This window comes from Mastigoproctus giganteus, chromosome 9 (genome assembly GCF_048544385.1).
Source record: "Mastigoproctus giganteus isolate SK-2022 chromosome 9, ASM4854438v1, whole genome shotgun sequence".
NCBI lineage: Eukaryota > Metazoa > Arthropoda > Arachnida > Uropygi > Thelyphonidae > Mastigoproctus > Mastigoproctus giganteus.
This window is the reverse complement of record NC_143583.1, coordinates 154,116,576-154,143,442: the sequence shown is the minus strand read 5'-3', so window position 1 is coordinate 154,143,442 and position 26,867 is coordinate 154,116,576. Positions and strand designations below refer to the sequence as shown.

The 26,867-nt window shown below is 37.8% G+C and overlaps 1 protein-coding gene across 1 annotated transcript in view; it reads right to left on the bottom strand.

Annotated features, from left to right (window-relative positions):
* The window catches only part of fab1 (1-phosphatidylinositol 3-phosphate 5-kinase fab1), an 809,612-nt gene that overhangs the window by 207,454 nt on the left and 575,291 nt on the right, over window positions 1-26,867 (bottom strand). The window contains exon 30 of the mRNA XM_090380831.1: window positions 24,929-25,012. Coding sequence (XP_090236957.1) covers window positions 24,929-25,012 — 84 coding nt within the window. The remainder of the gene's footprint in view (window positions 1-24,928; window positions 25,013-26,867) is intronic.

Here is a 26,867-nt window from a genome sequence, read left to right as displayed (position 1 = left end):
CTCAAAACTTTATTAGACATGTTAGACAGAGAACTTGCGTAATCGACACCCGCTAATTTTCGTAAAATCGGACAACTGCTAACTTATTTTGATTTTTCATGCAGAGGATCTGTGTTCTCATTTTGAATTTAAAATAAATGGTGTGAATTTTAAACCAAATAAAGTGATAAATAAAATGTATAGGCTATTAAGAATTATTATAGGCATATAAATTTTTTAAATATTATATTTTGAGTCAGAAATTTTCTTAACTGAGATTTTTTCAGGAATGACTGCATTCAGGTAAGATGTAATTAGAATAGTATTGAAATAAATAAATCTAGTAAGAGGACGAAGGAATAAAAGCAAGTTTTTACCCTAAACCCATGCATGGCAAAATAATTAGAAGTATAAAGGAAGAAGAATTCCTGAAGCTTTATGGGGGTTTTTCGTTTATGCCACCTTCAAAGGGGAAGCAAACACTTGTCGAAGGCCATATTTATAGCCTGGGCACGTTCAACTGCCATATTTCAAAAGCGCATCCCCTTTGAAGATGGTATAAACAAAAAGACCCCATCAAGCCTGATGATAACTTAGCAGATAAAATTACATGCAATGGTGATGAATTAAGGGAAATAAAGGAGATTTTTGAATGAACACTATAACCGAGTGGAAATCAGCCACAGAACTAGCTCATATGAACTAGTTCTTCTCAAGTTTGGTTGAAGTTGCCCATAATGAGGCAATCACACTTTCCTGCCAATTGATACTGCTTGAAGGGATTTCTGTCATACTCCTTAGAATCATTTGGCTTGTAAAATATCTCTACTATCATCTTCCCTTTATAGCAATCATCTTATACCCACACAGACTCAATCCATCTGAACTTGATTTGGTTCTATGTATATTCTAATTGCTTTCAAGTAGTTTTTAATAGGAAGTATGCCCCTCCTCCCATTCAACTCTCCTCATCTCTTCTCAACACACTATATTCACCATAATGAATGAAATTCTTTGTCCCCTTTCTTTAGATTATTACTATTATTATTATCCATATGGTGCAAGGAAGCCTGAGGCTTATGTTGCACTAGCCAAAAAAAATTTCTCAGTTACCTGAGAGAGAGAGGAGGAGGGGGTAAGAAGTAGAAGGGAATCACCAAGAAGGAGAAGAATGATGATATCCAGCTCAGGACCCTGGGTATGCCAAGCCCATACTCACCAGATGTAAGCCCCTGGGGTTAGATGATGACAGCCAGCTGCCATTAGGTACATCGTATCACACTGGATGATCTAATCAAAAGCACAAATTTGTTTAATTTATTTACACTCCTGGCCTTACTGTTTAGGGAAATTAAATTATGTATTTAGTAATATCCATATAGTGCAAGGAAGGCTTCTTTTATTGCATTGGCCAGTGGGGGGGGGGGGGTGGAAGCAAGTAGAAAAGAAAATACAAATCATTTGCTTCCCACCTCACATAGGTAACCATCCATTTGACCTTTGAATTCATTGAAACTGTCAGCCTCAACTACCTGTGAAGGCAACCTATTCCAGCAATCAACAATTTGCTGGCTAAAAGAAAACTTCATTTATAAACCTTTTTCCCTGTAATTTGAATTTATGCCCCCACGTTCTGGAATTTTCAATAACACTGAAAATTTCACCTTTATTCATTTTACTATCCCCCCAGGGCCTTATAAACCTCAATCAAGTCACCTTTGAGGTGTCTGTTTTCCAAATTCTCTAACCCACATATTCAAAGTCCTTCCTCAATATAGTCACATTTTTGCCACTCTCACCATGCGAGTTGCCAATCTTTGGAGTGTTTCAAGAAGCTCAATGTCTCTTTTCAGATGACGTCTCCATACCTGAACATGGTATTCCAAATATAGTCTTACAATTGCCTTATACAGTGGGACTATGTCTTCAATATCTCTACAGGATAATGTTCAATAAAGCATCAATAGGATGCCGTGGGCTTTCCTGGCTGCCTGTTTACACTGTTCAGAAAACTTCATATCTGCCCATATTATAACTTCCAGATCCGTTTCTTCCTCTAATGTTTTTAATTCAATCCCATGAAGTGTATAATTTATTTTGTCATTGCTATTCCCTAAGTACAAGACCTTGCATTTTGCTGCATTAAAACATAGCTGCTACTTTTCTGACCATTCTTGCAGCCTGTTAAAGTAACCCTCAAGGAGTGCTCCTTAGTACTGATCAATAACTACTCCATGAATCTTTACGTTGCCGGCAAATTGTGACATCAAGCCTTCTATCCCATCATCAATATGATTTATGAAATTCAGAAACAAGTGGTCCAAGAACTGATATTTGAGGGACCCCTACAGCCCTCAGCAATTCATCTTAGAATTATTCCAGTAATCCCAAAATGTTCCAGCTTATGCACTAACCCAGGGGTCAGCAACCTGTGGCTCATGACCCACATGCGGCTCTTTGAACATGTAACTGCAGCTCGTTAACTTTTAGCACACATGTATGACAAGCAATGTATTTCTCCGAGCAAATATTTTCAAACATGAACTATATTAAAAATCAATCAAGAAACCATCTGATCAATGAGAGTCTATCAGCATGTTTAAAGATAAAAATTACAGCATACTCGCCTAATGTTGAGAGACTCGCTCAAGAAGTTCAGCAGGAAAAGTCACATTAATTGGTACCTAATTGGATGTTTGTTAAATTTTTCAGTATTAATAAATAATATTTCAAAAAATATATATTTTAATAAAACACCTTCCCACTGTTCCATTTCTTAAAAAACTCCCCCCCCATATTGAGCTGATTTTTTTTTTTTTTTTGTTAGTTGTTGGCGCATCGGCTTCTGTGGCCATAATGCACCTCCCAAGGTTTTTGCAGTACGTTGATCCAAGTCCGAGGCGGGATTCGAATCCACGACCTTTGAGTTGCCAGGCAGGCACTTTACCCACCCGGCTAGCCCGGTCGGCCCATATTGAGCTGAGGTACGCCTCTTCGGATTCACTTTTTTTTTTTTTTAATTAGATAAAAAAATGGCTCTTCATTCAAAGAAGGTTGCCAACCCCTGCACTAACCTCTCGTGAGAGAATGAGTCAAATGTCTTGCTAAAGTCCAAATAAACTATATCAAAACTGTTTCCCACATCCAGCTTTTGAGTAACTGTGTCAAAATTTACTGTTAGTTAAACACGGTTTTCCTTTAACAAAACCATGTTTGTGTGTTATTATCACATCCTCATATACCATGTATATCTAAATGTCTCTGGATTGCACTCTTAACACTCCGTCGGGCGCAATATGTTGTAGAACACGATCGGGCGCATTGAGCCTGGGAAGCACACTTTGATCTACTGATCTTTTCTACGCATGTTCACATTTTCTTACGAAAAAATTGTCAACTACAAACACCAAAGAAGAGAAATAAAACAGTTTGTCATGATTTTCGAAAATAACATAAGTTTATTTGAGAAAATGAATATACATTTTTCCATGAGCTATAATAATGAAAATTGCATTGAATTAGAACAAGAATATAAGGAACTGGAAAATTGGTCATTACTCTGATTCATCATTGATATGTCCTTCTACCTCTCTTTTATAGCATTGAGGACACATGAAAACAGCATGTGAGAGGCAGGTAGCAGTATGGCACTTTTTGCATTCATATTGACTTAATCTCCTGTGATTAGTTTCTGAGGTGCAAGTTTCACATCTGCGTCTTTTCGGAGGTAATTGTTGTTCTGTTTCATTCAGTTGTTCTTGAGTCGGAGCGAATCTCTTCAATTTTTGTTGAAGGTTTGATGGCATCCCAATTGACTTGAGACTTCGTCGAGCAAGTTGACCAAGCACAAGTTCGTTAGAGAGTTGTTTTTTGAACAGTCTCCTTCTCAGATCTGCAAAACCATTGCCGACATATATGATCTGGGAATTGATTGAAGCAATATTTAGCATTGTGAAAAAAATTACCATGGGCCACCGTTTTGTGTTTCGAGACACATTATATGCACCACACATTTTGTCTACAATATCTACTCCCAACTTAGTCGAATTATAGAAAGTGATTACTTCTGGTTTTTGTTTTTCGCCAGTAGAAACATCAATTGAGTCGTCTTCATGCAATGATGATACAAGGAGGACATTTTTGTTCTCTCTTGGGACATAGGATACCAATGTATCACCATCACTACTGAAACCAAAAATACTAGAGTGTTGTGTTCTGGCTTTGGTGGCTATGAAATCATTTGGTAGCTCTTAACTGTTTTTCCTGATGGTTCCAACGTAGGAGAGTTTCTTTAGTTTCAATTCATTTAGAAGACTCACTTGTGTGAACCAGTTGTCGGCCGTTATGTTTCTTCCCGAGCCAAACAAAGGTTCCGCCAACCTTTTCACAACATCTGGTGCCTTGTTGCTTACACAAAAGGGTCCTTCGTTCTGCTTTCCCGCGTATATTTCCATGTTGAGCAAATAGAACATTTTCGCATCTACTAGGGAGAAAATTTTAATCCCATATTTACTTGGCTTTGAAGGGATGTATTGCCGGAAAGGACAATTGCCACGAAATGCTGGGAGCATTTCATCTATCGTGACGTTTTCACCAATACAGTAGCTAACTTTACAATTAGTCACAAATTTTGTGAATATATCACGTATTGGTGCGAGCCGATCCAGTTCCTTTCTAGCGGATCTTGTTTCTCGATCATCAAATCGAAGACACCGTATGAGACATTTGAATCTCTTGATACTCATGACAAGACTGAACTTGGCAATGCCGTCGCCATCTGTTCCCCATAACTCCTCGAGGGATAGTCTATTCGCTTTATAAACACCAGCCAAGTAGAGTAAACCAATAAATGCTCGTACTTCAACTAAATCTGTATGTTTTGCATCCCGTTTTCTGGAAAATGCTTCTTTGATATTATCTATGTACTGATTAGTATACTTTACGATATCATTTAGAATGTCCTCTGTAAATAAGCAGTTCCAACATTCCACAGGAGTTTTTGCTGTTTTTGCTGCTCCAATAACCCCAGGTAAGCGAGTCTTGATGTTTTGAGGTCTCCTACGAACTTTGCTTTGTCGATGAGTCTTATACCACTTTGTGACTTTATCTTTTCCCATATAAAAGTCGCGATTTTCTTCAATTTCGTCTTCATCTTCACTGCTACCCTCTTGTTCAGTTTCCGATCCCTCTTCACGCTCCTCAACATTATCTTCTGAATCAATGTCGCTTTCGTTTTCAAAATTTTCATCCCTGAATTCGTCATCGTCTTCATCAGACGCCTCCAATAAACGGTAAATTTCTGCAAGGTCTTCGGGTTTATTTGGATTGTACATTTTCTTCAACATTTTTATGTCTGGAACAAACAAAAAATCATGAATGTTTATTGTGTGTATGTCTGTAAATAATTTCTGGCAAAAATATTGAAACATTTCGCAACAAATCACATGATCGGGCGCAATGTGCTTGAGAGAACACAGCCAAAAAACACACTCCTATGTATCGATAATCATGAGATATTTCATAAAATGAAATTACTGATGTAAATATGTGATACAGTATTCCAAATGAATGAGAAAACTTACTTGTCAAACTGCAACGTAATCAGGCGCAATGAGCCTATTAGATCTTTTCACTTGTCTGCCGTAAACGAAGAAAGAGAATCACTAACTGACCTTGCCACTGTGAGTAACACTCGAAGTGAGAAAGCTACCAGGCTGGAGAAGGGGACATGACGTATTGAGGGGGCGTGGCAAACTAAAGAATTCGAGGTGTGCCTAATAGATCAGTTGCGCCCGACGGAGTGTTAATCATTGCTTCTAAGGTTTTTCCTACCACTGAAGTCAGACTAACCAGCCTGTAGTTACGAACTTCGCTCTTAGAACTGCCTTTAGAAATGTGCAAAACCAACACTATTTCTAAAGGTTACAACCACAAAATCTTTACTTAGGGTACTCTTTACTGATGAGAGTAGATTCAGTCTCAGCAGCGATTCTGGACATCACCTAATCTGGCGAGAGGTTGGCACATGGTATCACCCCGCAAACATCACCGAAAGGGATCGATATGGCGGTTGAGGTGTTCTTGTCTGGGAAGGCGTTATCTTGGATGGCCGTACACAACTCCAGATACTGGAAGGCGGTACTGTAACCAGTGCATGCTACTGTACTGAGGTAATCCTTCCTCAGATGCGCCTGTTCCGAGGTGCCATTGGCCCCGAGTTCATGTTTATGGATGATAATGCCACACCCCATCGCACTGCAGCTGTTGATATGCTTTTGGAAAGTGAGGACATTGTTCGTATGGATTGGCCGGCTCGCTCCTATGATCTAAATCCCATCGAACACATATGGAACGCTCTGGGAAGATGCCTAGCGGCACGCCCACACCCACCAGAAAATGTTCACCAGCCGAAGATGCCGCTGACAGAGGAATGGATGATGTTACTGCAAGAACATATCAACGACATTGTTCTAAGTATGGACAGGTGGTGCAAAGCCTGCATTGACATTAGGGGTGGCCATATCTCCTACTGAGGACCACCTCTTCCCTTTGTCCCATCTTTGGCAGTGATGCATATGTATCATGGCAGCCAGTGCTATGTTGCCATTTTTGAATAAAGTCCCTCTGTACGTTGTTGTGTCGGTGTTGTTTCCTTCATCATTTCTGTACCTCACGAGGTTTCTTTGGTATGCTTTTCCCATATCCAGGCCACTCTTATGAGAATTTACCGGTGAAAACCTGGCTGGTCTTTAAATTTTGCACATCATTGTAAATGGTGATATGATATCACTTCTCCAATCCAAAAGAATCTCTTCTGAATCCAAAGATGCCCTCATAATTAACTTCAATGGTTCAATATACTTCCTCAAAATTACTGGGTATATGCCCGATAAACTAAAGTAGCCATACTTGCCTTTACACTCGAAAGTTTTTTTTATAAAAAATCATCTGTAATTTCAAAATCACTAATTTATTATGACTCAGCCTCACTTACAGTCTCTTCTCAACATGAAGGGTTTTCTTCAGTAAAAAATGGATGCAAAGTACCTGTTTATTTCATCTGCAACATCAGCTGGGTTGTTTAATACCTTCCCAATGCACAAGGGTCGATTTGATTCGCTTTTTTCTTCCTTGCATTCGCATACCTGAAAATTTCCTCATCTCCATTCTTTGCTCTCTTGGCTAGTGCTTTCTCATACACAGCCTTGGCCTCTCTAACTTTATCTCTGGTAGTATTACAAATCAACTTGTAGATGTTGTAGGCTCCAGTATTTTTCAATGCTCTGTAACTGTGAAATGCTATCTTTTTCTGATTTATTTCACTGGCCAGCTCTGCATTCATCCATTTTGGCATCCTCCTCCTCCTCCTGCAATATTTTCTTAATGGTATGTATGCATTCATGGCTGCTGTGATTTTTGCTTTAAGGGTATTCCATAATTTAAGTATATTTGCTCTCACTCTGTAATTTGCCCAATTAATAGATGCAATATAATCACTTAAACTGTCCCCCTTTAAAGTCTCTCTTTTCTGAAATTAAAACCCGTGCCTTTACTTTATTACTACAACATCTTTCTTTATCTACCAATTGACAACTTTGTGATTGCTACCTGCTAATGGTTCTTGTATTTTAAGCCCAGCAATGTCATCTGATTTGTGAGTAATAATGAGGTCAAGAATATTTTCACCCCTAGTATTATCTTTGACATGTTGGTACAAAAAGTGGGAAGGTAACTCTCAAGGTGAGTTACCCTCCCACTTATTCCAATTATGAGAGCTTCCTTGGACTCAGGGGAAGTACCCATGGACTGGAGATGTGCAAATGTGACCCCAATTCACAAAGGAGGATCAAAGGGCGACAAGTAATTATAGATCTGTTAGTTTAACTTTTGTTCCTGGAAAATTAATGGAGGCACTGGTTAAAGAAGCACTGCAGGATCATCTAGACAAGACTTCAGTTATAGCTCAGACACAGCATGGTTTTGTTAAGGGGAAGCCTTGCCTGACCAATTTGATTGGATACTATGATGCAGTCACAAAAGAACTGGATGCAGGGAATAACTTTGATATTATATACTTGGATCTTAGAAAGGCTTTTGATACTGTTGCACATGGAAGACTGCTGCACAAATTGGAGCAGTGTGGCATTGGAGGCAAATTGCTGCTATGGATAAAGGGGTGGTTGAGGGGGAGAAGACAGAGAGTGGTAATCAATGGACACTGCTCATCGTGGACTAATGTCATTAGTGTAGTCCCTCAGGGTTCAGTATTGGGCCCATTATTGTTTTCTGTATTTATAAATGATATTGATGATGGTATATCAAGCTTAATGTCCAAGTTTGCAGACGATACGAAGGTTGGCAGGGTTGTCAAGGACACTACTGACACTATGCTACTGCAACAGGATCTGGGAAGGTCGAGCAGATGGGCTGAGAGGTGGCAAATGAAGTTTAACATTGACAAATGTAAAGTACTACATATGGGAAACAGCAACCCCAGAGCAACGTATCAACTCTGTGGTACTACACTGACAGTGGTAGAGAATGAAAGGGACCTGGGGGTGGTTGTGCAGGCAGATATGAAGTTTTCTGAGCAGTGCAGACGGGCTGCAAGAGTAGCTCATGGTGTATTGTTGATGATATATAGGAATTTTTCTAGCAGGGATAAGGAGGTGATTATTCCCTTGTATAAGGCAATGGTCAGACCGCACCTAGAGTACTGTATACAGATCTGGAGGCCTCATTTCAAGAAGGATGTAGAGATGCTGGAATGAGTACAGAGAAGGGCAACAAGATTAGTGAATGGAACAAAGGGGTGCTCTTACGAAGAAAGGCTTACGTTTTGCAAATTACAGTGTCTGGAGACTAGGCACCGGCGAGGTGATCTGATAGAGGTGTATAAAGCCTTGAATGGTTTGAGCATGCTCAATGCTGATGGGATTCTTCCTCTTGCTCAGAATAATCACCTGAGAGGGCATAAATTCAAATTGAGGAAAGACAGATGTAGGATAGACGTGAGGAAATTTGCCTTTAGCCAATGGGTGGTTGGTTGCTGGAATAGACTTCCATCCCTTGTCGTGGAAGTTGATAGCCTAAATAAGTTTAAGGCTCAGCTGGACAGGTATTTCGAACGAACAGAGGGGTGAAGTGGAAGTGGTTATTTTTTATTTATTTATTTATTTTTTTTTGGCTGATGCTGCATAAGCTTGCTTTCTTGCATCAAATGCCTCTACTAATGCTAATGCTAATCTGGGAGCAGACTGATGTCACCCATAATAAGACATTTTTGCTTGCCTGCCCATTCCATTTGCATGTAAAGACTTGTTATATTCTTCACAATCTTCTGATCTATAGAATATTCCTGCACTCATTATATCTTTGTTTTCAATTAAGTCACATCTCACAGATTCTATGCTGCCAGCCATGACTTCAGAAAAAGCTCTTTTCATGCTCAGGCTGCTTTTGATAAGAAGCATGACACCACCAACCCTCCTATCTTCTCTTTCTTTCCTAAATCATTATACATATCACAGTGGAACTCATCATCCCCAATTTCTGGGTGACACCATATTTTTGTGTGCCCTATTATGTTATTTGGTTTTTAGGAGCATTAGCAACTAAGGCCATATTGCTCCGAGATATGCGGTGGTCATTCTCTGACCTTTCCGCATCTTCCATATTTGATGGTGACGGGCTCGAACCCCAGTCTAATCAAGAAGCGCGTGCTACACACTGCTGCTCCTTCCCACCTGGCTACAGAGACACCTCCTATTATGTTAGCATTAGTTGTCCTAAACAGGAGTTCAAATTCAGCCGCTATTTTATTGACAACAATCCTGACATTACTGTATACACAGTTAAGACTAAAGTATAAGTATTCTTCTATATTTTACTGCCTCTACACACCCCTTGAAGTATAGTAGACTTGTTTCCCTATCTTTCTCATTCCCACTCATTTCAAACGTTGCTACCCTTAGAACATCTTGCCAACATCAGCTGTTGTGGCAAAAAACAAGAATTTTTGAGGTGAGTGCAAGCATTACTTTGACACATATCATCAGATAAATGTGGATCTAAATTACCATTCTCTCACAGCTAACAGTTTCTCTGAACCCTTAAGGTATCCTCAATGATACTGGCAAAAATACCTGCACTACCTTGGTTTAAACGAATGCCATCTCTACAAAATAGATTCCTTCTACCTACAGGTGCAGGCCATGGTGATAAAAATTCACCCCTAGAGTCTTGCAGATTCCCTCAAGTCTTGAGTTAATCCACAAGGCTTTCAAACATATGATCCCTCCTATTATTTTGGGGCAGAATTTCAAATACATGTGTATTTTCACCTAACTTGTGGCATTTTTTTCAGCATGGTTTTTTATTTATCCAACAAATGGTCACATTATGTGTGTTTAATATTGTTAGTCCCTACATAAATAATAATACTTTCTTTATCCCCACTTAAAATCTGATAATCTGTTGGTAACATCATCAATTGTTGCTCCTGGCTACACCCTTGTCTGGTCCACCTCTCTCTTTATTACAAAAAAATATTATCCATTTCCCTGACAACAGTCTTCCAATAAAACTAGATCACTTTCAAGGAGAGTGGTATGCACTTGACTATTCTTATCTCGGATCTGAATTGGAGGTGCATCTCTTGACAGGTTATAAGAAATTTGAGTCCTTGACGAGCTCCCAGTAAATCTGTTTCTAGGAAATGCATTTGAGTCACTGAAGAAACAAGTGTTTCTTCAGTGACTCAAAACATTTCTGATATTACGTATATAACTGCCAGTTGTTCAGGCTGAACATAAGCATCCACGGGGAAGGATGAAAGCGCAATGTTGACCCATGTCACTAATCCATATCATTCTTGTGATTCCTCACTGAATTTGCACTATCCCCGTGCTAATTTTGCTAATGAAAAATATTAGCAAAAACCATTGAATCTTCTCTGTTCAAAAAGTTCTATCGTTATAAAATAAAAATTTCTTCCATTAACTGGGATAGGCCATGCTGTGGAATCCCCCCCATAAGCCTTGCAAAGGTCCCCAAGTCTACTATAGGAATTGACTTTCATTAATATAATTCCTTCTTGCAAAACTTTTCCAGAATGACCTTATATTTCTCGACCAAGTCATCCATTCATTTGTTTTAAGTCATTAGTTCCCACATAAATCACCACACACCCTGGTTAGTTATATCATCAATTTTAGATCCACACAGACATAATCTGGTTCAGTTCCATCTTCCATTCTTCCAGTTTTCCTCATTTATAAGAAAAACTGGAATATACTTCAAGTTTTTCTTAAAATTGAGATGCCCCCCCATAAGATTACCTCCTGCAGAAGCATTTGTCATAATGGGATTAGGACCTTGAACCTCTGTCACGTCCCAAGTTCAATTCATCTCCTGTGCATCATGTTCTAATTTCCATTTTAATTTTAAGATCACTGAACTCTCAACATCTGGCATAAAGAAAAGAATCTCAATTAGAAAGAGAAAGTTCTGCATATAAGTAACAACAAGTCTGGATTTTACAATTTTGAGCTCTGTAAAATCTGGCCCATTTTACAAAAATATCAACATTTTAAAATCCAGAAATATCAAGAAATCAATTCAGCACTTGTAACATGTCCCAAGTTCAATTCATCTCCTGCGCACCATGTTCTAATTTCCATTTTAATTTTAAGATCACTGAACTCTCAACATCTGGCATAAAGAAAAGAATCTCAATTAGAAAGAGAAAGTTCTGCATATAAGTAACAACAAGTCTGGATTTTACAATTTTGAGCTCTGTAAAATCTGGCTCATTTTACAAAAATATCAACATTTTAAAATCCAGAAATATTAAGAAATCAATTCAGCACTTGTAACAGTAATTGTATTTGTAATATATGTGAAAAAAAGGTGACAACCAGCAAGATTTAGACTGCATGGATAATGCCACAATCTTAATTATCAAAATACAATGAACTTGCATTTGCAACAAATTTCCCTGCAGCATTCAAACATATTAGGTGGCATTGCAAAAACATCAAATAGCCATTTGCTTAATAGATGGCACTGATATGACAGCCTTTTCCAGGACTTGTGCTATGCACTGCTGCTCCTGCCCACCTGGCTACGGAGGCACCACAAAACATTTGTAAAGAAATTTGATGCGACATGAACTGTGGTATAAAAGATTTGATTTTCAAAGTTGTAATAAGTCTAAAGCTATCTTTTTGTCTGCATGTTGTCACTAAAGACCACCTATTATGTGACAAGCAACTGAATAGTCCTGAAAAAGGCTGTCATAGCAGTCTCATATTTTTAAACAAGTGGACAATTAATCTTCAGACGAGGTCATCTGATTGACAAATCTGAGGATTTAATTAACAAGTACAGGACAATGTTGAGAAAAAAGTAAGGATTGAAAATTGAAAGTGTGTGTAATTATGCCCAGAGTTGCCAGGAGGGAGTACATTATAAGAGCTTTGTTAGTCAATTCAGTGATTGACTAACAAAGACTTGAAAGATTGACTTGAAAGACTGTGCAAGGCACATGGGGCAGAATTTTTCTTAGTATGATCTGTGCTTTAAACAGGATAGACTGTTATTACAGGGATGGGATGCAATTAAATACAAAAGGGGTGAAAGAATATTTGCTGATGCTATCAAGGCAATGTTAGGTGAGTCAGAAACTGCTAGCCTGAGGAGATACTGAGACTAACAGATTGACAGTAGTGGCAAAGACAGGTGAGAGTGATTCTTGCACTGCTTCTATCGGGACACAGCAGTCTGAAAAGTGAGGTGTCAGAGATTACAGGGCCTACTGGGGGGTCATCTTGAGACAAGCATATACATGGGTGTGTTAGGGTTATGAAAAGCAAAAACAGGTGTGTGTGTGTGTGTGTACTTGCTTGTACACTAATACTGGAGCATAATAAACAAATCTGATGAATGAGAAGTATAAGTCTGCAAAAACAGACATAGTAGAGATATCAGAAGGTGCCACTCAGACATAATGATGTTGAATTTGAATATGATGAGTACAATGTGTACAGGAAGGATAGGCGGGACAGGAAAGGTGGGAGGAGTAGTAATGCTCTTGGTTAAGAAGCACACAGAATCAAATGCAGTGCACCCAGATGATGTGGGTAGCCAGTGAAATGTTTAGTCAGTTTAGCATAAGCACTAGGAAAACTAAAATGAGAAGAGAAGTCTGCTATAGGCCATATGACTCTGAGGAGTATAATGAACAACTACACAGGCAACAATAGAATGGGCCAGTAGATCAAAATATCTAACAGGTGCCTCCGTAGCCAGGTGGGAAGGAGCAGCAGTGCATAGCACACGCTTCTTGATTAGACCGGGGTTCGAGCCCGTCACCACCAAATACGGAGGACGCGGAAAGGTCAAGGAATGATCACCACATATCCCAGAGGAATATGGCCTTAGTTGCTAATGCTCCTAAAAACCAAATAACAACAACAGAATATCTAATAATTTGGGGGGGGGGGGACTTTAACTCTCCAGATATAGCAACTTGTGGGTTAGTTATTCACATAGTAGCAAACATTTTCTGGATTTATTGGATGACCATTTTCTACAGCAGTATTTTAGAGAGGCAACAAGATAAAAATCTTGATGTGATTATATTAAAAGAAAAGGCAAGAGGGGTAAGTAAACCCTTGGTCATAATTTTGAGAATATCTTTGGATTTAGGGAAGCTTCTGACAGATTGAAGGTGTGCAAATGTGTCTCTTGTGCACAAAGGAGAACAATTTTTTTGATATTAGGTTTTAATGGCATAAGGGCTGCAGTGGCCATATTGTGCCCATTCATTATATACTGGTAGGAGCTAATATAGGGAGTTAATTAAAAACAATTATATAGGTGAATTCATTTTAAGTCACTGTAGAATTCTTTCAAAGTGGCATTGTTTCCTATGAGGTGATGCAGCATAAACGGTTCAGCTAATGGTGACAAAGATTTGAAGGTTGCATCCTGTCAGTATGGTAATGAGGGAAGTCTGTAATGATGTGTTTTACAGTTAACAAGGCATGGCAGTGAACACACTGTGGAAGATCTACCACTGTTAGCAGAAAGATATGCATCAGATGGATGTGGCTAATTCATGTTCTAGCAAGAACAGCTTCTTCATGTTGATTTTTCTGAAAACTTGATTTCCACAGTTGTGTTAGATGTTTAAGTTGTAACAGTTTATTGTTTGTCTGAGACTGCCATAGATTGTTCCACTGATTGTAGCATGCTTGTTGGATAAGAGGTTTATAATCTGAATATGGAAACTGCACTTGTGTATAATACTGGCTGATGGGATGTTTAGTTGGTGTTTAGTGGGGTGTTTATCTACATTTTCATTTCCAGGAATTCCAGTGTGCTCCGGAATCCAACAAAATTTCACTGACTGGGAAGTTGCATCATGCTGAATCAACCAGGATCGGATTTTTTTCATAACCGGATAGGAAGATGGAGATTTTTAATGTAGTGCAGTCACAACTCAGGGAATCTGTATAAATTATGAACTGTGGAGGAGAAGAAACACTGATGGGAGTAATCAAGGAGTAATTAAATCACATATATTTTGGTAGTGTGCTGCATTCTCCTGAGAGTGATGTATAAATAGCGAAAGTAGGAAAGACCACTGTCGCAACTACAGTCATTTCTGTTTTTTATTCATCCATATATATATATGTATGCAGTGGGAGTTTGATTTCATGTGTCACATGAAGTTGTTTGCTATTCATATATGCTATGGATTGCTTTCCACATTTACAAAAATAATCATTATGAGATGGTGAGTATACTAGCATAGAGGTTCTGTTCAGAAGTTCTTGGAATTTCTTACGTTATCTAGCCGAACATTCCAGTGTTCTGTTAGCTCTTGCAGAAAGGACAATGTCAGAAATTACAGAAGACTTGCACACTTGATGTCTGTTCGAGGGAAAATAATGGAGTCGGTGGTAAAGAAGTACTGCAGATCAGTTTAACTGGAAATAGAATCATACAGAAATCACAGCTGGGTTGTTGGGGAGGGGGGGAAATCCTGTTGTCTGGCAAATCTGATTAGTACTTTGTTACTGTTGGCTAATCAGATGTGTTCCTCGTTAACTTAACTGGATGCAATAATAATTCTGACATCATATATATATATTTAGATTTCAGTAAAACTTTTACCGCTGTTCCATATGGAAGACTGCAGTAAAAATTGGAGCAGTGTAACATTACAGACAAGTTACTGCTATGGATAAAGGGATGATTGAGTGGGAGAAGACAGTGTGGTATAAGTAGTCAGTGCCCATTTATAACTACCCTCTGTCACCATAGCTGGGCCTCTTAGTGTTTATAGTATTTATTAAAAATATCAACGAAGGCCTATCAAGCTTACTGTATAAGTTTTCAGATGATACAAAAGTTGGTATATGGTTATGACAAGAATGAAGACATATTATTGCAGCAAAACCTAGATAAATTAGGCAGACTGGCTGAGAAGTGGCAATCTGTTGTGGTGAAGTGGCAACTGCGATTTAACATTAGTAAATGCAAGGTACTGCATATAGGCAGCAGAATAACATACCAATTAAGTGACAACACTCAAAGTAGTTGAAAATGAAAGAGACCTAGGGAGTGATTACACAGTCCAACATGAAGTTCTCTGAGCAATGTAGATAGGCTACTAGAACAGCTCCTGGAGTTCTGTTAATGACATACAGGAATTTTGTGAGCAGGGACAAGGAGGTTATTATCCCACTGTATGAGGCAATCATTATTATTATCCCACTGTATGAGGTTAGGCCTCATCTTGAGTACTCTATACAGGTCTGGAAGCCTCAATTTAAGAAAGTTGTGAATTACTTGGAATGGGTTCAGAGAAAAGCAACCATATTAGTCAAGATTACATAGCACTATCTCAACCACAAAAAGACTTTGGTTCTGCAAATTGTAGCACTTGGAAACTAGGCACTTGTGAGGAGGTCTGATTGAAGTGTTTAAGACTTTGAACGGCATTCTAACACTTTCAGATAATGCACAAACTCAAACTGAAAAAGGATGGTTGCAGGTAGATGCGTGAAAATTTACTTTCAACTAGAAAGAGTACATCATTGCTGAAACAAACTCTACCTTGTGTTGTGAAATTGGGTAACTTGAATAAATTTAAGAAAGAATTAGGCACGTTATTAGAACAGATAGGCCAATGAAGTGGGTAGTGTTTTTTTTTTTTTGCTGGTGCTGTATAAGATTGCATCCTGCATTATTTTCCAGTACTGCTACTACTAATAGTAAAAATAACACAATACTAAGGCAACTTGTTACAAAGGAAAGTTTGTTCTGCTTTGAAAATTAAGACCATTGCATTATCAATACAGTTTACACGTTTTAATTTTGAGGTCAGAGTTATGTTATAGCTTTAGTTACATAACTTTGAATTTCTCTCTTTTAATGCTATCTCTTATTCAGTAAACCTCGTAACTAAACACAAACTGGTCTTGTAGCTTACACGTATGTTGCTGATCAATATGACAGTTAGGTGAGCTGGTGATCAGTTTGATGTCACTTTAGGAAAAGTGAGAGCAAAGAGGGAATGAAAATTTCAGTGTGGATACAGTTGGAAAAATTTATGCTTCATTAAATCTATGGTTAATTTCTTTTATAAACAGTGACTTATTGACATGTACAATAATGGATTTAATTTCACACAACCAAAGTTCTTTTGTCATCAATATAACTAGCCATACAGCTTGTCATGTACATGACAAGGAAGGGAGAAAAAGGATAGGAGGCATAAGGTCATTCACTTGGCTTCACAATCCACACTAAGAAGAGAAGGCTGTGCCATCTATTGTTTTTCTCTCTTTCATAGTTATGGTGAAGAAAAAAAAAACAAGACTTAGCAAACTTTTTTTGTTACATGTGAGAAATTGATTGAATTTCTAAACAGTACATTGTTAAAAAGCAAAATGTCATGTAAAGTAATAAAAATTGCTTTGTTATCATAATTATTCCTTAAGAAGAATAGTTAACAATTTTCTTATTCTTTGCTGTGAGAGAAAAAGTATTTTTGCAATTTTTTCTCTAAAACACACCCATCTATATTCTGACATTTTCTGTGACTATGTTTATTGCCATTTGTTCGTGTTTACAGAACTGTTATCATTATATTTTGGTCAATATAAATAAGTTCAGTTACATCTGTAACTGAACTTATTTACTTATGTAGTTATGTATATGAACTGAACAGGTCTTCTTGCAGGTGTCCAGTTTCCAAGTGCTGTAAGTTGCAGAAATGAAGCCTTTCATTTTTAAGAGTATCCTTTTGTGTCTTTGACTATATTGTTGCTTTTCTCTGCACCCACTCCAAGAGATCTACATCCTTCTTAAAATGAGGCTTCCAGACCTATGCAGTACTCAAGATGCCTCCTTTTTTCTACTAGAAAAATTCCTGCATATCATTGACAAAACCCCACCATGAACTGTCCAAGCAGCCCAGCTGCAGTGATAAGAAAACTACATGTCTGGTTGCACAATCCCCCCCCCACTGCTTTTCATTTTCTACTAGCCTGAGTGTGATACCACCCAACTGGCATGCTATTATGGGATTAATGTTACCCATAAGCAGAGCCTTACTTTTATGAATGTTAAACTGCAATTGTCACTTCTCAGCCCATCTACTTTTTCTAGGTCTTGTAGCAGTAATACACCTCCTCACATAGATAATCATCCAGGTAATTTTTTAATTTCCCTAAGCTGTCAGCTACCCATGGAAGCAAACTTATATGGGTGCCTCTTTGCAGACTTTACTGCTTGACTCTGGATATTTCTAGAAACAATTTTTTTCTTAGGTGCAGACTCCATGCTCCACAGTATCCCAAGTGTGGAATACAAAAAATACTCTTACAATTGCCTCATAATACAGTGGAATTATGATTTCCCTACCTCTACAAACAAATGCTTAATAATTGATCGATAGGACACCATGGGCCCTCCTTGCCACCTATCTATTCCCCCAAGTGTAAGACCTGCATTTTGCTGCATTAAAACATAGCTGCCAATTTTCTGACCATCCAAGAAGCCAAACCAAGTCATTCTAAAAGAGCACTGTTTGGCACTGATCATTACTTGTTAACAGAAGGTACTGCTTCTTACACTTAAATAGAAAGGGATACACTTAAATAGAAAGGGTGCAAGAATATTTGCTGATGCTATCGAGACAGTGTTAGGTGGGTCGGAAAACTGCTAGCTTGGGGGATACAAGGACTAATAGATTAACAGTAGCCACTGGCAGAGGTGAAAGCGATTCTTGCACTGCTTCTATTGGAATGAGCAGAAGCCTGGAAAACAAGATGCAGGATATTTCAGAGACTGCTGGGAGTCATTGCGGTACAAGTAAACACATGGGTTGTGTTAGGGTAGCTAAGAAAAAGAACAAGTGCATGTATACTTGCGTGTACACCAATGCCAGGAGTTTGGTAAATAAATTTGATGAATTTGAGGTATTGCTCAAAGCATCAAAGGCAGATATTGTTGGGATATCAGAGACTAGGTGTCACACAGATATAAGGAATGCAGAACTGGAATTTGGGGAGTATGTCTACAGAAAGGATAGACAGGATAGGAAGGGAGGAGGGGTTATGCTATTAGTTAAGAAACACAAAATCCAAGGAAGTGAAGCCAGTCGACACTGCTGGACAGTGCAGTGTCGAGTCAGTTTGGTGTGACTTAAGCATTGGGAGATCAAAATTGAGTAGGAATGTGCTATAGGCCTACTGACTCTGATGAGTATAATAAGAAACTGTACAGAGAAATAGAGTGGGCCAGTAAATCAGAGTCTTATAATGGGGGATTTTAATTTCCCAGATATTGACTGGAATTTGGGGGTTGGTCACACACACACTAGCAAGGCTTTTGTGGATTTATTGGATGATTGTTTTCTACATCAGCATGTTCAGGAGGCAACTAGAGAGAGTAATACCCTTGATTTGATTATCAGTAGTGATTCTTCATGCATTAAGAATCTGCAGATAGAGGAACCACTAGGCGGCAGTGATCACAGTGTGCTGAAGTGAGATTTACTCAAAGAGGTAACTACCATCAGCGGTAAAGGGAAGGGTTATTGCTTTCGTAAAGGCGACTACGATGGTCTGAGACAGTATTTAAATTCTATACAGTGGGACCAACTGATGATGTTACCAAAAGCAAATTCAAAATGGGAAGCATTCAAAGAACTTATTTTGGAAGCTACTAGGCTTTACATACCAACTAAGAAATGTTGTTCAAGGTTTAGGCCTAAATGGATGTCAGATGAACTAATGAGACATATGGCAGAGAATAAAAATGCATGGGATACATATAAATTAACACGTGACACAGAAGCCTATGGCAGATATAAGTTGATCTGTAACCAAGTTACAAAGGAGGTTAGGCAGGCGAAGGCAGATTACGAGAAATCTTTGGCAAGGGATGCAAAAAAAAACAGCAAAGAGTTCTTTACTTATGTAAACTCTAGAAAGAAGGGGATGAATCAGATTGGTCCACTAGATATCGATGGTTCAACTGTTGATGATCCTGCTCAGGTAGCTAACAAAATAAATGAATATTTTGCATCGACATTCACACATGAGGAGTTATTTAGCAAGTAAGCTAGATAATCTTGTAATAACTGAGAGTTAAGTGGAAAAGAAATTGTTGAAGATAAACACAAGAAAGGCGCCTTGGGTTGATGGTATCTATCCAGTTATATTAAAAGAGGCAGCAAAGGAAGTAAGCAAACCCTTAGCCATAATTATGAGAGCTTCCTTGGACTCAGGGGAGGTACCCATGTAATATAAATGTGTAAATATGACACCAATTCACAAAGGAGGATCAAAGGCTGACACAAGTAATTATAGACCTGTGAGTTTAATTTCTGTTCCAGGAAAATTAATGGAGGCACTGGTTAAAGAAGCACTGCAGGATCATCTAGACAAGACTTCAGTTATCGCTCGGACACAGCATGGTTTTGTTAAGGGGAAGTCTTGCCTGACCAATTTGATTGGATACTATGATGCAGTCACAAAAGAACTGGATGCAGGGAATAACTTTGATATTATATACTTGGATCTTAGAAAGGCTTTTGATACTGTTGCACATGGAAGACTGCTGCACAAGTTGGGGCAGTGTGGCATTGGAGGCAAATTGCTGCTATAGATAAAGGGGTGGTTGAGGGGGAGAAGACAGAGAGTGGTAATCAATGGACACTGCTCATCGTGGACTAATATTATTAGTGGAGTCCCTCAGGGTTCAGTGTTGGGTCCATTATTGTTTTCTGTATTTATAAATGATATTCATGATGTATATCAAGCTTAATGTCCAAGTTTGCAGACGATATAAAGGTTGGCAGGGTTGTTAAGGGCACTACTGATGCTATGCTGCTGCAATAGGATCTGGAAAGGTTGAGCAGATGGGCTGAGAGTTGCCAAATGAAGTTTAACATTGACAAATGTAAAGTACTACATATGGGAAACACCAACCCCAGAGCAACGTGCCAACTCTGTGGTACTACACTGACAGTGGTAGAGAATGAAAAGGAACTGGGGGTAATTGTGCAGGCAGATATAAAGTTCTCTGAGCAGTGCAGACGGGCTGCAAGAGTAGCTCATGGTTTCTTGTCAATGATATACAGGAATTTTTCTAGCAGGGATAAGGAGGTGATTATTCCCTTGTATAAGGCAATGGTCAGGCCACACCTTGAGTACTGTATTCAGGTCTGGAGGCCTCATTTCAAGAAGGATGTAGAGCTGCTGGAATGAGTCAGAGAAGGGCAACAAGGTTAGTGAACGGAACGAAGGGTTGCTCTTACGAAGAAAGGCTTAAGTTTTGCAAATTACAGTGTCTGGAGACTAGGTACTGGCGAGGTGATATGACAGAGGTGTATAAAGCCTTGAATGGTTTAAGCATGCTCAATGCTGATGGGAATTCTGCCTCTTGCTCTGAATAATCACCTGAGAGGGCATAAATTCAAATTGAGGAAAGACAGATGTAGGATAGATGTGCGGAAATTTGCCTTTAGCCAACGGGCGGTTGGTTGGTGGAACAGACTTCCATCCCTTGTCGTGATAGCCTAAATAAATTTAAATCTCAGCTGGACAGGTATTTTGAACGAAGGGAGGGGTGAAGTGGAAGATTTTTTTTTTTTTTTTTTGGCTGATGCTGCATAAGCTTGCTTTCTTGCACCAATATGCCTCTACTAATGCTAATGCTAATTAATCACTTTCCTGATCTTCATACTACCTGCTAATTTTGACATTGTACAATCTGTCACTTCATTAGTATCACTTACAAAAATCAGAAACAACAATATCCAAGACCCATCCTTTGGAACCCCACTTCAAATGTTAGACCAAACTGAGTAACCATTAATTGCAATCATCTGCTTTTTGCCCTGCAACCACTCTGCAATATATCGTAGAATAACATTTGTGATCCAACATGTCCCAGCTTACATGGTAACCTCTTATACAGGATTGAGTTGATTGTTCTGCTAAAATCCAAATGAACAATGTCAAAATTATTTTCTGCATCCAGCTCATGAATATTTATGTCAAAATAGATAAACCTGATAACTAACAAAGTTAGTTAAACTTGGTTGGTTATCCAGGCAGCCAGCTTGGTAAGAGGCACCCATATAAGTTTACATGATTTTCTTAACAAAAAAGTACTGTACAGCCTTCAGAATTCCATTTCTATCTAAATGTTCCTGTGCTGCACTCTATCACTGCATCTAAGATTTTCTCTACTACTGAAGTCAGACTGACCAGTGTATTTCCTACAACCAGCTCATGAATAACTATGTCAAAATAGCTAACCAGGTTAGTTAAACATGATTTTCCCTTAACAAAACCATATTGTGTAGCTTTCAGAATTCTATTTATCTAAATGTTCCTGTATTGCACTCTTTATCACTGCATCTAAGATTTCTCCCTACTACTGAAGTCAGACTGATCAGTCTGTATTTACTCACTTTGTTCTTAGAACTGCCTTTATGTATTGGTATTACAATACACCTGGTCGTCGACTTACGACCTATGCGACTTACGACCGGCCGCACTTACGTACGACCACAAAAAAAAATAATAATAATAATAAATTAATTAATCGATGACGGGAGGCCTGAAGACAGCACCAGGCACATACACCCAGTCACTCTCTCTCACATACACCCAGTCGCTTTCAAGTATCTGTTGCGTGTGGTGTATTAATTAAAATTCTACTGAAATACGCATAAAATGTTTAGTAAAAGGAAAATGACTTCATCTACATATACGCCAGCTAAAAAGTCAAGGAAAACTATTGATTTAGAGTGTAAAATGAAAATTATCCAGCAGTATGAAGGCGGAAAGAAAGTGAATACGATAGCATGTGACTTGAAGTTATCACATTCCACAGTATTGACGATACTTAAGGACAAAGAAAGAATTCGGGAAGCTGTGAAAGGTTCTGCATTTATTAAGTCTACAATTTTAACCAAACAACGACAGGAACCCATCCATGAAAAGGAGAAATTGTTGTTTATGTGGATGGAAGATTTAATACAAAAAAATACACCCATGAGCCTTCACACAGTGCAAACAAAGGCTAGAAGTTTGTTTCAGTTTAAAATCACGCGCCGGAGACAATTACACAGAACTGGGTGGTTTAAGCGTTTTTAAAAAAAGATTTTCTTTGCATAATGTCTCTATAAATAAACATTTCCTACCTCAACCCAAGAACATGGCCCTGACGATGCACAACCCAGCACAAGCAAAGATTGAAAATTGATTTTGTAAATTTCATTTGTATTAATTTTTACATTAATTTTAGATTGTATTTTTGTGTTTACAGTACATTATGTACAATATAATTATAGATTGTAGTTTTGTTTTTTTATAAACAGTATGAATAATAAACCAATTAAAAAGTAGAGAACGTTTGAATTTAACCTCATAGAGAGAGAGAGATAGCCTAGGCGTAGAAACGAAGGTATATTCAGTATCGCTAAGTAAAAGATAAAAACATTACTGTATTTAAAATGAAAAATAAAAGATTATAAAAATAAATCATAAAGATGATAAAAAGATTAGAAAGGTTAAAAAATACTGTTAATAAATATATGGCCGACATACGACCAGATCGACTTACGACCTGTCAGTCAGAACGGAAGTCGGTCGTAAGTCGACGACTAACTGTACACTGAATGGCCACTTCATCAGAACAACAACCCTTTTCATGGAATGGAACAGTCCTTCAATAGTATCAGGTGTTAATTACATGACATGATATAACGTAGGTGAACAGACACAAGATGCATGTGTGAAATTTGGTGCAAGGATGAGCAAGGTGAAGTAAGGATTTAAGTGACTTTAAACATAGTATGATAATCAGTGCAAGGCATTTTGCTATGAGCATATCAGAAACTGCAACTGTGCTGGGATTTTCAGGTAGGACTGCCTTGGGTGTATCAAGATTGGTGTAATAACCAAATAACATCCAGCCAATGGTGATTCTGTGGACTGAAACAGCTAACTGGTCTGAGAAGGCAAAGGAGGATGAAAAGAGTCTTGCAGGATAACAGAAAGGTTACTGTCAATCAAATAACAACCCAGTACAACAGCAGTAACAAATGAAGCATTACAAAATGTACAACATGCACCTTGTAACAGGTGGGGTATTGTAGCCAATGACTGAACTGAGTTCCACTCCTGTGAGTAAAGTGTAAAGTATGGTTATAGTGGTCTCAAGGATAACAATACTGGACAACACAGGATTGGAAAAATGTTACCTGGTCTGATAAATCCAGGCTCCTTACGTTTCAGGCTGACAGGGGACCAGAATATGATGAAAATGGCATGAGTTCACGAACCCATCCTGCCAGATGTCAGGAATGCAGGCTGGTGGTGGTGGTGGTGGCAGTTAATGGTGGGGAGTGTTTTTGCAGTGTATATATGGTATCCCTTGACACCAGTAGAGCAACATTCAGATGCCAGTTTTTCTGGAAATTGTTCTGACCAGACCTATTCTTTTGCGGCTGCAGGTATCCATCTGCAAATGGGTTCTTCCAATAGGACAATGTGCCATGTGTTGCAAGGCCAGAACTGTAGAGAATTCCAGTAATATGAGATTGAATTCAGCCTGCTGGAATGGCCATCAGATCTGAACGAGATCTCTAACCATCCGATTAGAGGTTATTCAGAGAGGTTACTCTGGAACGCAGTTGGGTCAATAGGGAGCAGCATCTCTGTGACATGCTTTTGAGATCTTGTTGAGTCCACACAATGATGAGTCCAAGCTGTGTTAAGAGCTAAAGGGAAGATCTAATAAACATTAGGAAAATGCACATAATAAAGTGGCCACTTAGTGTAAGTGGTCAAATTAAGTGTCTGTGTTCTGAGTTTTCAGAGCAATGCTGACTATTTTGGCTATATCATTCTTAATCAGAAGGTATCTTTTTGACTAAAGTGAATCAGAATGGGGACATACATAAATATGAAATAAATAATTTATAAGCAAATTTTTGGGCATATAATGCTAGTTTTATTAAACTGTATAGATAATTACATGAACGCCAACCGGGCTAGCCGGGTAGGTAAAGTGCCTGCCTGGCAACCCAAAGGTTGCGGGTTCGATTCCTGCTTCGGGCTTGGATCAAAGTACTGCAAAAACCTTGGGAGGTGCATTATGGCCACAGAAGCCTATGCGCCAACAACTACCAAAAAAAAAAAAAAAAAAAATTACATGAACAAATTAATTAATTTCACTAATAATTAAATTCAGAATGCATAAAAATACAGATTTTATAAAAAAAGAATTTATAAAAATACAGGCTTATTTGCTTTAAGTTATAGAAATAAGGAAGTTGCATAAATATATCAATTTCACCGTCAAAAAATTTATATAATAATAAAAAAATTTAAGAAAGAAAAATTTTTACCAGAGGAAGAATCTTTGATGTTTATTGCAGAAGAAACTTCAGCAGCTTTCAGTGCATCCATATTATCTATTGTCTTCAAACATTCTAAAAAAACAAAATAATTGCATATACTGCATATACAGAGAGACACTCAATAAAATAGCAATAGCTTAATCTATCAAAATGTACTCACCTCCTTTATCAGTATGTTAACAAATGAAATTATAGTAAGGTAAAAGCATTAAGATATGATTAAATTAAAATAAAATTAGAATGGAAGGGTTACATCACATTAGTAGCCTAAGATTACGCCCAGAGGAAGAAGTGCACACTCAATTCCCCCAGTTGTCACACTGTGAATTCACAGCATGATAAAATCATGCTGTGAATGAAACTAAAATTTAAAACCTTAAAATCTTGAAACTATAACGTATTAGACCGAGAGTCTAAACGGCAGACTTTTGAAATGTTCATCATCAGTCATCTAAAATGTAAGCAGAGATAGAGCTTTTAAACGAATCGTGAGTCCCACGATGCCTTGCCTAAACATGTGGGAATTTTATCTGAGTGAGATTCCATATAGGAGAAAGACTAGCAGGAAATTTTGTGATTAATATTTCCCATGAAATATTATGGCAGAACCATTCTATTGCAAGCATTTTGTACTGAAGTAATTTATTCATATTTCTTATTGATTGTGTCGGCATCTATCTGGGAATCAGAATAGAAATGAGGGGATAGGTGGGACAGCTGGGGTATCACAATTATTGTTGAAGTATTTTAGTGATTTTGACAATGAGATAAGTATAGTAATTCTTAAAGAATAGCATTTTGTACAACTCACTCAATAAAATAGCAATAGCTTAATCTATCTGTACTCACCTCATTTATCCATATGTTAACACATGGAATTATAGGAAGGTAAAAGCATTAAGATATGATTAGATATGATATGATAGAATGGATTAGAATAAAATTAGAATTAGAATATATATATAGAGATTAAAAGTGGTACCACATTGCCTAAAAAATACTACAAAAAAAAAAAAAGATGGAAGAGAAGGACATACCAATATATATTATTGTACATATCTGTTACTCATTTTATTTTAACTTCCTATATAAGCATGGCCCCTTCCTTCTTTATTCCCTGTGAGATTTACTCACCTATATATATATAGGTGAGTAAATTACTTATTTATATATAAGTAATCCAATTATAAATGTATGTATTAAGCTGAAAAGTTAAGTTTGAAAGTTTAAGTAGAAATACTACAGCTATAATTTAGCTACAGTTTACAGGATTCATAGATAGAGAGAGAGAGAGAGAGAGAGAGAGAGAGAGTGCACATTGGGGTATTACTGCATAATGTATTATATATATGTATTTCCAGTATTCATACAGTAATAATTCAGGCATTAAAAAGACTTCATGAAAAAAAAATTAGCACATACTCAGTAGTTTATTCAGAATTACATCATACTGGAAAATATAATTCAGACTTTTACTCCCTATTCCACATATTTATTTTGAGATCCATCCTTGCACTATATGTATACAAAGTGTGACAATAAAGTTCCCAGACTGGTGCAAAAAAAAAAAAAAGAAAAAAAAAAAAAAGAGTAATCAATATCATATCGAATGTATTTAATATACCATTCTAAAATAGTATATTAAGAGAAAAGAGTCAGTGAAGGAATCCAAAGAGATGTTTAGTTCAGCAGTTACCTTTTTCTTTATATCCTCAACATCCTGAAATCTCTCCTTTGAGGACAGTTTTCACCTTGGGAAAGAGGAAGAAGTATGCTGGTGCTTGGTTGAGAGAGTATGCTAGATAGTTGATCTATAAAATAAAATTAGAACGGAAGGGTTACATCACATTAGTAACCTAAGATTATACCCAGAGGAGGAAGAAGTGCACACTCAATTTCCCGGTTGTCATCTATAAAATCACACTGT